Source organism: Barbatula barbatula, assembly GCF_947034865.1.
Source record: "Barbatula barbatula genome assembly, chromosome: 23".
In the NCBI taxonomy this organism is placed as follows: Eukaryota; Metazoa; Chordata; class Actinopteri; order Cypriniformes; family Nemacheilidae; genus Barbatula; species Barbatula barbatula.
In genome coordinates, this window is record NC_136786.1 from 787,754 (window position 1) to 800,341 (window position 12,588).

A 12,588-nucleotide genomic window follows, 5' to 3' on the forward strand; every position below is an offset into this window, starting at 1 on the left:
AAGAAGATCAGGGCATGCACGTAGTCTTCCAGGGGCAGCAAAGGTAAACAATCAGGGTCCTTCCTCCTCTTCCTCCTCCTCTTCGTGTTCGAGGGTCCATAGTCACTTCGATACGATACGATATTGTGACGCAACAGACCAACGAACATTTTTAAACATGTATGACCCAGACGTTATGTCTGCTTCTCCTCGCCATGTCTGTTGTCCACCTTGATGTGAAATGCGGAAGCAAATTACGTGACGTATTTCCTTTGCGTTTGTTATTTGACCTTCGATGCCGCGACGGACGCTTCGATCGCCCAATCACGTTCGCTCTTACAGGGACGACGAGAAGCCCTCATCCAATGACATCGCGGTTAGTCCCGCCTCTCAAGGCGAGTTCAACCATTCTTGCACAATTAACGCAGGCTCGCGCTAGGCAGTGACGCAGAGTCGCGTTATTTAGTTTCTCGGTAAATTACACAAAATCCGCCGCGTTCGCTCGATCGAGTCCATTACTTTGATTTCTTTGAGCTTCGAGACGCAGAACCGCTGAACGGGATCAAGTCGATCTGATTTCGAGCGCCGCAGGAACAGAGACCCTCTCACATGTCGATATTGATGCGGTAGGCCCGAAATAAACATGCCGCAGCCGAAATCGCGAAAGATCGCCATCCTGGGATACAGATCCGTCGGTAAGTACGCGGCGCTTATATATCGTTGAAATCTGCATGTTATGGCGCAGGGCTCGAGCGCGGTCGCGTGAGCTGAATGTCACCCCCGAGTGCGCACCGCATCCTCTTATAGCGTGCGCGAGCGAGCGCCTGTGTACTCACGATGTTTAAGCGATAAACTGCGCGCTTTATATCAATGATGTCGTCGAATACACATGAACGACGCCGTGCGAGCGCGCGCAGGCCTCGGTGTAAAGGTGCAGTACGGACTGTTATTGTTTTAAACGTGTTCACGTGGAGTCGGAATGTGTTTGCGTAACACGCATCTGTGCAGTAAACGCGTTGTGTTTTCATCACGTCTGAATATATGAAGAGGACACGTGTCCCCTCACACGCTCAACTTCAGTGTATTCACACATATATATATATATATGACGTATAGAGGAAGGACTGCTTTAATGTCTATTACACAGGTGGGATATTAAAGTAAGAGATGCTGTTGTTTATCGTGTGAGTGTATAGAAGATAAATCATACAGAAACTCTGTAAATGTTTATTTGATATATCTTTATGTCTAGTGGAGAAAGCAGTGCTGGAACAGATATGAGGGGCTGTGAAATCATTTATATGAATGTCTGGATTCTGCCTGTGACGCGAAACGCATCTTTTATTCTTTCTTTCGGTCATATTACAGTAAATATAGTGGCACAAAGTTCACCTCTGAACCCAAGGCATACTTTCTTATTCTTTCAAATAGTTTGTAATGTTCAGGACTCATCGTTTTACTGTATTTATGTTCCTTCTACCAGTCTAACCAATGTGTGCACTAGGGAAAAAATGTTTCCCCATAATTTCAGGTATTTATTGCAATAACTATACCATTGACGATAATGTATATACATTTATATGTATTATTATTATAAATTATTTTCTTCTGTAAAATTGCAGTTAATGTTATGTTTAACTTGTGTTCAGTGACTGTGCTGAAAAACATCACACACAAGCAATTACACAATAATAATTCAAATCAATTACAAGTTTAAAATGTAAATAAAGTTTCTGTATTTCTTTATACTCTCATGGTGCAACAGTGGCAAAAATAGTGCAAACAGCAAAAGTAACAATCACCAAACACGTCTTGTGTTTCAAATTTACAAGTACAACTGCAAATAAATCTCCTCTCTCCGTCTCCTTCCTTTACGGATTGTATGACAAACGTCAATTCGTTCCATCGTTTACTTTGCTTATCATAAGCAATTTTCGTCTGGTTGGGACTTTTATTACCCCTAGGTCCACGTGTAGTTGTAGCATTACGTAGCTTTAAACTTTCTTCATACTCTGGTTTGTGTTTTAGATGGTGGAACAAATTGGACGGGTTTCCACTCTTTGCAACCACCGTTTTTCTGCAAACCTCGCATATTACGGTAGTTTGCTCCGCATCTGATTTTCTATAACCACACCAGTTCCAAATTGTAGACGTAGATCTTCGCTTAACAACAAGCTCCTCCTCCACCTCACGTCCGCCCTCCGCTATGCTTGTTTTCACTCCGCACGTGAACAGTGAGTCAGTCGCACACAAAACTATATCATCAACTAGACTTATCGTTATTATCGCGATGAGACAAATTCTTCTACGGTATAGCGCAAACGATAATATATCGCCCATCCCTAGTGTGCACATGAGTGATGTCACAGTGACATCACACGCTTGATGATGTTGAGTTTTATGTCCTTGTTTGGATTGTAAAAAGCTCAACAAATCAAAGCTTTCATGTGAAAGAGAGTCGAGTGAGTTCATTGGTGATGTTCGTGTTATCTCTAAGAGTCCAGTGTTAGATTTTTCTTTTTTACATCCAAATACGACGACTTTCTTTCACCTCTTCAGAATAACTGATAGTTTAGTTCAAGTGAAGTCAGAATTGGTGTATGATTGTATTTCGTCATGTCAATCTCAGGGCTTTGGATGTGTGATAGTACCTCATCGGTCACTCACTGAAGGTCATGATATGTTCATGGGGCTGATGGGAACTGCGTGTTTGTTCCTGACGGCTCTCCTCCGGTTTCATTTTCTATTTATGGATCAGATGAGGAAGATGCTGTAAATCTGATCTGTGTCCATTAAATCAGACACCAGACTCTTACTGCTCTACATCACACATTGTGTTTCTCTTGAGACCTAGAGATGATGATTCTGTTGTTATTTCAGGGTTCTTCATCTGACAGCGTCAGCTCTTTCTGTAGATCGATGATGTTTTCCTCACGTGACAGTGTGAGGTTTGTGAACGAGAGATCCTGACGCTCTTTACTGTGAGTGAGACGCTGGCTAGATGATGCTGAGAGGAAACAAGTGTTGTTATAGCAACAGACTGCAGGGCAAATCTGCCCACACACACACGCTCTCTCATGCTCGTGTGTGTTTTCACTAATGTTTTGTTGAATGGAAGCTGTACAGCAAGTGTTTCTAACATCCAGTGTAAGAGTCAGGATCTGTTCACAACTACATCTGAGTAAAGGGCTCCGCATACTACATTCAGAAACAAAAAACGACCGTCTGTGACCTGATTTAGAACAAAATCTGCTCCGAACCGAACAGAACTCTCCGGGAAAGTTTGTGTTGGCCCTCGAGCCTTCCTTGGTCCATGACCATTACGTAATATGTGGGTGTGTTATGTTGCGCCACCCGGTCTGTGGGAAATAACGCATCATTTTATTTAGCTGAGGTGAGGTCAGGTCTTTTTCTTTAAATACCCGAAAACATTGGAGCAGCGTGAATGCTTTTGAATGTCGCGTTGCAGAGGCTGTTTGCATACGTCATGTTAAACCCCGCCTCCAGAAACAAAGAAGTGTCGGATTGTTTTCGAGCTTCGTTTTAACCCAAAACCCAGAACGAAAGCTCAATTCACCTGGACTAGGCTGAGCCCTTGATATTGTAAAAATCTTTGCGTGTGATCTGTTCTCTCTCTCTCTCAGACACACATTAAAACTGAAGAAAACAAATCTGTGTTGTTTGTGTTTCAGGGAAATCCTCTTTGTCAATACAGTTTGTGGATGGTCTGTTTGTGGACTCTTATGACCCCACCATTGAAAACAGTAAGTGATCCTCCTGACAAACATGTCAATATTCACTTGATGATGTGTGTGTGTGTGTGTGTCAGGACTGTTGGTAGTGTGAGGCCCTGAAGGTACTTTATAGCATCTGCCCGAGGGATGAAACTGGAAAGAACCACACAGCGGATGAGAAGAGTGTCCCACTATAGCAGAAGATTTCTTTTTAAAGCCACAGTAAAGAGATCCATGACAAGAGTTTGTCTCTCAGCTTTTATTTTACTTTTATTTTTTGCTTTTAACAGAGATTTCAACCAAGATACAATATTAAAAGTAAGAACTGATTTCTTGATAAGTGATTTATATACAACGGTCCAGATATCATGACTTCAATGTTAAAACTCCTCCGCTTTCTGAGTAAACCTAAATGTTCATGAGCCTTTTTAAAAACATTATCTGAATGAACAATTACCAAATAGAATTTGGACATCAATCTTTATACTTGAGTATTTGAAAGATCCCACCTGTTCAACTTCCTCTCCATTAACTGGAAAAGGTTCACAAAGGGCTTGTACATTATTAGCCCCACAACACAGTCCTTTAGTTTTACTAAGATTAAGCAGCAAAAACTGTCCAAACTGTAATACAATGAACAAAATGAAGTTAAGTATCTAATGATGGAGTATCCGTTACACATCCCACCAGTGCCATATCATCTGCATGTTTTATAAGCGTCCGTTTGTCATCACAGGACATTTCATTTGTATAAATAGAAAATAAAATTGTTGATAAAACACCCCAGTGTTTAAAACCACATTCTCAGACTGTTTGTCATTTACATGCTGTGGACGGTCCTGTAAAAAACTGTTAATCCATGAGATCAGGGTCTGGTGCACCTGCAAGTAAGAATATTTATGTTCACAGTAGGGATGTTTCCCTGATGAAATTTTTCCACCGGTTAATCGACGTGTAAAAACACAGGTTGTACCGGTGACCCCGCGGCTGAGGGGTTTGCTGTGAGGTGGCTGTTCGCATGACGCATTTTACTTTGTTTTTAAATAATGGCAATTTGGGAACTCCAATTGCTTGAATGAATGGTGGGTTTATTTCTTTCTTAATAAAAACAAGGGCTGCACGATATGAGGAAAAGCTGCGTTGTGCGATAAATATTTAAATGTGAATGTTATCTATACTGTTCCCATGTCTTGGTGCTTTAACAGGTTCTTTGCGAATCTAAACACTGAATAGCCTATTCCCACTGAATCAAGTATATAGTATACTACACTATTTTTATGTAGACAAAAATATTACTTCGGGATGCACCAGGGCTCCAGACAAAAAATCTATTAAGGATCCATAGGCTACTATGGAGATTAAAACCAGGCGCCACACAACATGAACTTGAAACTACTTTTAGTGATCCTGTTGTATGTTCATCTTCCCCGTCATAGGTTCTGCTCACATAAAGTTTGTTGTTTTTCCTCATAAGCGAGTACATACGGAATCTGCAGACTTTTCATGTTAATTCTGCACGAAAATTTGGGAAAGTTCTGTGGAATAGTATCATATGTGTTTACATTTGTCCACAAATATAATTGTGTGTAAATGTGTTGAAATAGTCTTAAACGCTGTCTGTCTATACTGTATACTTTAATGCTGTTGATAGCAGATTTGGTTCTGCTTTTTAAAAAGAGACGAGAAGCTTTTTTATTGATTGATGCTAAAACGACTGTTTGACTCTGAAAACACCAGAACATTTGAACCAAAAAAAAAAATGTGCATGTCAAGACCATATTGATATATTATATATACTATATGAAAGAGTAAACATTTTATTGCTTATAGAGTTTAAAGCAAATAGAGAGGGGTTGTGTTAATACGTTACTATGTTGATTTTAGTTTGTAATAATGACATTTTTCCTCATGTTCACAACACAATATAAAGATAACTTTAAATAAAACTTAACAAGATAATTTGCATTTGAAATGATCCAGTGGTGTCAAGTAATAGACAGATAAATGACGTCCCCTGAACTTCTCCGTGGTTCATTTCGTTTGAAACATCTCAAATATCACATTGTTCGTCCTCAGACTAAATCTGTCACAGCGAACAGCGCATCATAGTAATGGGCTTGTGTTTGTATATTTGTCAATAACGCCGTGCTGAAGTTTCTTGCGGAGATCTGCGGGCGCTTCTTCCACGCTGCCTTATCGGGCTCTGGTGTGGGATATCGCATGAACGCGCTAAACGTGATCGGTCAAATATATATTACATGCGGGGCATGTAATAAACTGTTTTCCCTTATTCATCGTGTCAGGCTGTTTGTTGCAATGAAGATTCGATGTATCGTTCTGACCTAATAAAAACACACAAAAATAAGATTAATGAAATAAAAAAAATATTTTGCCTTGTTGTGCAAGCACTGTTGAGGCTGCAGTTATAGCCAGAGGGGAACTAGAATCCCCTGGTTAGGCCTGGTTTCCCTTTTTTCCTCCAATGGAGTTTTGGGTTCCTCGCCACTGTTTGCATACTTTTTGCCTGGCCGTAGGGGCTGCTAGATTTTTATAGTTTTATTAAATGAACACTGCATGTAGGAATTTACAGTCTGATATTTGACTCGTGTTTCTCTCTCCTTATCTTGGGTGATGGCCCCTGTGTGTGTGGAGTGTTTTGTGTTTGTGTCTGTCTTCTGTTTCCCTTTGTTGTTTTGACTTGCATAACCTTATATGTGTTGCTTATAGTCAATATTTTCTTGAAAATTGTAAAAAGTGCTATATAAATAAAGTTGCCTTGACTTGACGACAACTATGAAAAGTACAATAACATTTGCTTATATTAAACACAGACCGTACAAAATAATCACAGCGCACATAAAGCAAAAAATAAATATGAAACGTAATTAAAAACATTTGTTAGATAGGTTCCCTTGATAACTAAACGAATTTGACTGTGTAAGGTTGTTCCCCTGTTGTTGTGATTAGGTGGGCTGACATGATTTGGTTTTTTGACACATACCCAAATCATAATCCATATAAACAAAAGACAGGAGTTTATTTAACCTTAAGTGATATCGGTGATAAGGCAGCATTTTTGAGGATCGTTTCACTGCTCTGCTTGTTTTATTGTGTTAAACTACAGCTGTCGTCAGTGTTTTTGTTTGGCAATGGCAGCAGGTACTGTATGTGTTACAATATCAAATTGGAGACTGTGGCAATAAACAACACAACAAGATGATATTTTAAACTCCTTATGTAGCCGAATCTGTACTTATATTGGCCGCCGTCAGTTTTCCTTTTGTTTCAACCTTAAAGGGGTCTATAGAGCAAACCGTCAACAGTGATATGAATAATCATATTTTAGGTTGGACTGTGGTATGCACTCATATGGATGAACCGTGTACTGTAATTCCGGATCAAAGTTTTTATTGGATTGAGAAATCAGTATTTATGTCGAAGCCTGTGGGTGTGTGGACAGTGCTCCAGACGTATGACGCAGCTGTGTCCCGGCTCAGCATCCTTTCCAGATGCACATGTTTTTATTGCTCATGTATTTGATTAAGTATGAAGTTGGAAACCTTCATGCATAAATTCACGTGTGTATGAAAGAAGCTGAGAGATGCTGTTAGCGTGTTCTCACTCTGCGTCTGGTGTGTTTCTCATCAGCGTTCACTAAGATGATCACAGTGAACGGACAGGAGTATTCACTGCAGCTGGTGGACACAGCCGGTCAGGTGAGAACACCTTCACGTGAAATAGATGTTCTGTTGTTTTCTTTTCTTCTGTGGATGTTTAGCTGATCTGAGTGAGCACTGAGGAGAAAGTGTTTGTGTTTCTCCAGGATGAGTACTCCATCTTCCCACGGAGTTACTCTATAGACATCAACGGTTACATTCTGGTGTATTCAGTCACATCAAATAAAAGGTACATTCATACAATTATTCACAACCAAACGGCTGAAAAACAAATATGCATGCACATACAGATTCATCACCTTTTCCCTTATGTCTGTCTGTGTCTTGTTTCAGTTTTGAAGTAATAAAAGCTATCCATGAGAAGTTGTTGGATATGGTTGGGAAAGTACAGTAAGTGTTTGTGTTCTGTGTTTAATAATTGACTATGGTTGTTCTTCTGGGGCCGGTTGCACCAGCTGCTGCCAAATATTTTTGAGTTCAACTTAGTTGAAGCGTAACGTTACGTATAAACGAAATATTTACCCGTCAGAAGTAAGTGTAGGAATAAAATAGCAGACTCACTGAATAAACTGTAGTTTCACTCCACATTCTTCAAAACTTTACACATTATGATCTTGCTGACATTAACAGTACGTACCTTTAAAACATTATGTGATGACATTACTCTATTAGTGTAACAAAAGTTGGCAGTAAAATCAAATGGCTCATACCACATGTCATTTAATAGGCATTACTTTACGGAGCTACATTCTACCTTAGTTACAAACTAGCTAGTAGTTACTAAGCCTCTAGTGTGGACTTAACGTTCTCATTCAAGAAGGATCTTACCAATGTCTGGTGCCACCCCACCTGAAGATTATTGGAGATCTTTATCAGATGTTTTTTGTTTCTCAGACTGTTCTTGTGTTTTCTGGCAGAGTTCCCATAATGCTGGTGGGCAATAAGAAAGATCTTCACATGGAACGGTAGGTGTCATCAGTGATGAATGTGATGTTTCCACACGAGAAGAATAAAGTACAGTCATTAAGATGAAAGTGTGATGTGCTGTGGTTTAGTGTCTTTAATGATCTATTTATGGGTCTTTTGCTACTGGAGGAAAATTAAACGGACGTAAACTTTTATAGGTCGTGTGATGTCATTGGTTCAGATGACGTCTGTTTGAACCTTCCATGTTTATCAAAATCTCCCACAACCCCTTAAACTTCCGCCCCACTGCAAACCTTTGAACTCTTCAGACTGGGAACCAGCGGACCACACATCTCTCATGAATGCCTGTGTGTGTGTGTTTGATTAGCATTAGCTATGACTTGATCTCTCTGGAACAGATGTTTTAGTGCTCCGATTAACGGATCTCAGTCTTGTTACCCAGAATGCATTTTGAAGTGTGGTGAACATGATGTTTTGTGAGTGACGTGTTTGTTCTACATGTCCAAGTGATATAAAGCAGGTGTCCCAACTCTACAGACACACATCAGGCAAACATGGGCAGTGAGCAACACCTTAGAAACCACCCAGAATGCCATAGCAACCCCACAGAATTGTACTGAAACTACAAGCTGCTATCAACACACTTACTACACATCAGGTCAATGTAGTAAATCCAGTGTAGTTCTCCTATTTGAATATAAATCCCAGTTATCCTCAGGGAATGAACAGGAAGTCAAAGGATCGTTAGCTCCACAGGATGTGAATATTACTGCTGGTCACATACCTGAGCTCTGTGGAGATGATCGTGAGACGTGTGCAGTAACTGTCAGGTGTTGCTACGGCTCAGGTTAACGTCTGGGATTCATTTTGAAGTTCTGCTTGTTTGTCACAGACCAGGTGAAGACGTTCAGTCTTATTTTGAGTGTGTGAGACGTGAGTTTAGTGTCAGAATGTGGTGTTGTGTGTGAGAACCTTCTGGTGATTCTTTATAGCAGATAGAATACAAATACTTTCCTCATTTTACGTTGTGTTACTGTGTGGGTTTGGGGTCACATAAATATTTCTAGTTTTAATGGATGACTGACATCTCTCTCTCTCTCTCACAGTGTGATCTCTTGTGAAGAGGGTAAAGCGCTGGCAGATTCATGGAACGCAGCGTTCATGGAGTCCTCAGCAAAAGAGAACCAGGTGATGAGATGTTTTCTGTCTAATGTTTCAATCTTCATCAGATATAAAGTCATTCAGACTGTTATAGATTTATATTTTAATATAAATGTCTTCAGTTTTTGCCTTGTAGATAAAACGTACCTGCAAAATAAAAAATGGTTCATTTATGTGAATCATATAAATCCGAAGAGTTTTACCATAAGTGGGCGGTCTTATGCGTCTACTCTACAGTGTCTGAAACATCTTTGGTCCAGCACCTGGATTCCTTTGGCCAACCAGAATGAAGATAACAGAATCACACGTTCTAACAGTCATGTTTGCACCTGTGAAGAGCATTGCTGAAAGGGATGAACGAGGTGTCGTTCACAGAGAACATGCCGTTGATATTTATCATTTAGTTCACCCTGTGATTGAAACGAGTTTCTTATGAGAGACATTTAGAATTTCCACTTCTGGAGCTCTCTGCCCATCTTAGTAAGACACTTGGGTGCGATTGAGATTGGAAGCTGGAGTTAACAGATGGTATTTAATCATTATTTTAGAGGCTGTTTAATTTGCCTCATAAAACATTAATATGTCTTCAGGAGCCGCGGGATTACTTTTCCTTTTTATGAAAGCTCTTAAAAACTCTTATAACTCGCATCAATCAGGTCCTGCACTTTATCTCTCTTAATAACTCTCTTAACATCAGTCCAGCACTTATTTTTCTCAATCCTACATGTTTTAAAGCGTAAACCTCAGACGCACAAGCACTTTGCTTCCGATGGACACGCATCCAGTTTGTATTGGGAAAGATTTGGGGAGATGCGCCTTTCAGAAAGCGCAAACCAATGAAGGTCATTTTAGATATTTAATTACGACTTTGAGCATTTGGGCTTGTGAGATGATGGCCAATGTATTTATTTTTGATGAAAATCTCCATAATTTTCCCTAAATAGTGTCCTGGGATTAGCTTCCACTCCACAGGTGTCATGTTCTGCACTTAAAAAACGTGTGCAGGCCAAAAGCCTGAAGAAAATGACAATACAGTTTTAGAAAAAACATGTAGCTCCTGATTCCTGATGTAGGGTTATTTGAAACTTTAGTCATTTAGCAGACGCTTTTATCCAAAGCGACTTACAAAGAGTTCGGGAGCAATAAGTTTTTGGTCTATAACATACAATTTGACCACCCGGTAAACTTGATTCAGGTGTTTCCAGATGCCTCTGGACACGACCGCTTTTATTGTGAGATCTGGAGTCATTAGCGGTGGTGTTTGTTTGTTTCAGCCGGGCTGCTCCGGTGATTTCTGTCCTATTGTCTGTGGTGAGATCGTGTGATAAATGAATGCGTTTGGTGTGTTTTCAGACCACTGTGGAGGTGTTCAAGAGGATAATCATGGAGGCCGAGAAGATGGACGGTGGAGCTCCACAGGGTCGGACGTCTTGCGTCGTGATGTAGATAACCCCGCCCTTCCTGACATGGCCCCGCCCCTCTCCCACAGTCTGCCCCACCCACCGGAGAACAGCACAAACTTTTCTAGCAAGCTTGTTTGTTTGTTTGTTTTCTGGTGTTTGGGGTTAATATAGCAGCTGTGATTTGTTTTCTTTGGTCTATTTTATGGTGAATAAATGGCTTAGCTTTGGAATTACAGAATTTGAACAGGGTTAAAGACACTTACTATGAGATGTTTGCTAGAAAAGTCTGTTTACAGAGCCCACCGCACCCCTTTCTCTCTCTCTCTCTCTCTCTCTCCCTCTCTCCCCCCGGCCGCACGACAGCAATGGACACTGGGAAATCCCTCTACTTGAAGTGGCTAACTGCCTGTTTTTCTCCAGAGTTTGGCTTTTCCTTTTAAACCTTTTTTTATACTTCATATCACCTTCATTTAAATTTTTTTAGTTGGTTCATTTCATTTTCTTTCAATTTTATTCTTTGGGGAGAAAATCATTCGGCGGCATTAACACGCGTCTGCTTTCTGCCTCATCATAATCTTCAGCCTTATGTCTCTTTTCTACCTCTCATCTTCCTCGCTGTCTCAAACCCTGACAAATTTGTATATTGTGTTTCTTAAACGGTAATTATAGCCAAAGAAGTCTCAGCGTTCAGGAGTGAATGTTGTTGAACTTTTTTGATTGTAAAATCAATAAACACATGCATTTTGTTTCACTACAGCTCCGGTCTGTTGTCTTGATTTTCTTGTGAACCATTTTAACCAGAGATTTAAACGCACTTTTAAAGATTTGATGAGCCGTTTTTTGAATGTGTTCAACTTTCTGTTATTGAATTCATCTTATGAACGTGAATCTAGCCGAACTCATTCAGGTCGTATTTTAGTTTAAGCATGAGCTTTTTCTTTTAGTCAAACTGTTTGTAGGCTTTGTGTGAGTCATAAGTGTGACTTGCCCTATAATTATTACTTATGAATTTGATATTGGTCATATCAGGTGACTGATTCCGTCTTCAGCATTATTCAAGGTTTAGCATGGATGCAAAGCAGCGTTAATGTTCCACAATGTGTTCTCAGTAGAGTTTACTGTATCATTATTAGTTTACTGTCATCAATTCAGATTCAAATGTCAAAAATTTGACATTATAAAAAGATCAAACTGAATTGAACAGTGATTTTCTCAATTATGCATTGTTGTAAAGCAGCTTTACATGACATTAAAACAGGAGGAGATTGATGCGGTTTCATATAATGAAGAAACAGTTTATATCATGATGGGGAGATTTGATTCAGAACTGATGGTGTCCAGTAATGATCCACCAGCTGTTGCTATGGTCATCCATGTGGTTGTCAGGGTGATGCATACTGTTACTTCACTCAAAAATAATTCTGTGGGTTTAGTGAATATCACAGCTACATTACCTTTTATAAAATCATTTAACAGTGTTTTTTTTAAATCCAACATTATCCATCATTTCTAATTTACATGTATTATTTAAGTCATTTGTAACATACAATTAAATGTTTCTATTAGAATTCAGCAAAAATATTGAGTTACTTAGATTGACTTAATTTAAACAGTATTTTTTATTGATTTCACAGCTTTAAAATGTACTAAATATTTTGTAGTAAAATGTTCCAAAACTTCACTCTTCAAGTCTACAATAGTTCGATG

At 39.6% G+C, this 12,588-nt stretch overlaps 1 protein-coding gene across 1 annotated transcript; it reads left to right on the forward strand.

The window, feature by feature from the left end:
* Window positions 1–260: 260 nt before the first annotated feature.
* rheb (Ras homolog, mTORC1 binding) lies at window positions 261–11,637 on the forward strand. The gene is made up of 8 exons (XM_079487567.1): window positions 261–674; window positions 3,672–3,743; window positions 7,362–7,429; window positions 7,537–7,619; window positions 7,724–7,780; window positions 8,308–8,355; window positions 9,424–9,505; window positions 10,832–11,637. The coding sequence occupies exons 1-8, from the start codon at window positions 623–625 to the stop codon at window positions 10,922–10,924; spliced, it is 555 nt and encodes a 184-aa protein (XP_079343693.1). The 5' UTR covers window positions 261–622; the 3' UTR covers window positions 10,925–11,637.
* Window positions 11,638–12,588: the final 951 nt, after the last annotated feature.

Bases quoted from the DNA above. Each gene is read 5' to 3' on its own strand.
- rheb (XM_079487567.1), top strand. From the start codon at position 623: ATGCCGCAGCCGAAATCGCGAAAGATCGCCATCCTGGGATACAGATCC. The intron at 8,356-9,423 runs GTAGGTGTCATC...TCTCTCTCACAG, and splicing joins AAAGATCTTCACATGGAACG to TGTGATCTCTTGTGAAGAGG. The intron at 9,506-10,831 runs GTGATGAGATGT...GTGTGTTTTCAG, and splicing joins CCTCAGCAAAAGAGAACCAG to ACCACTGTGGAGGTGTTCAA.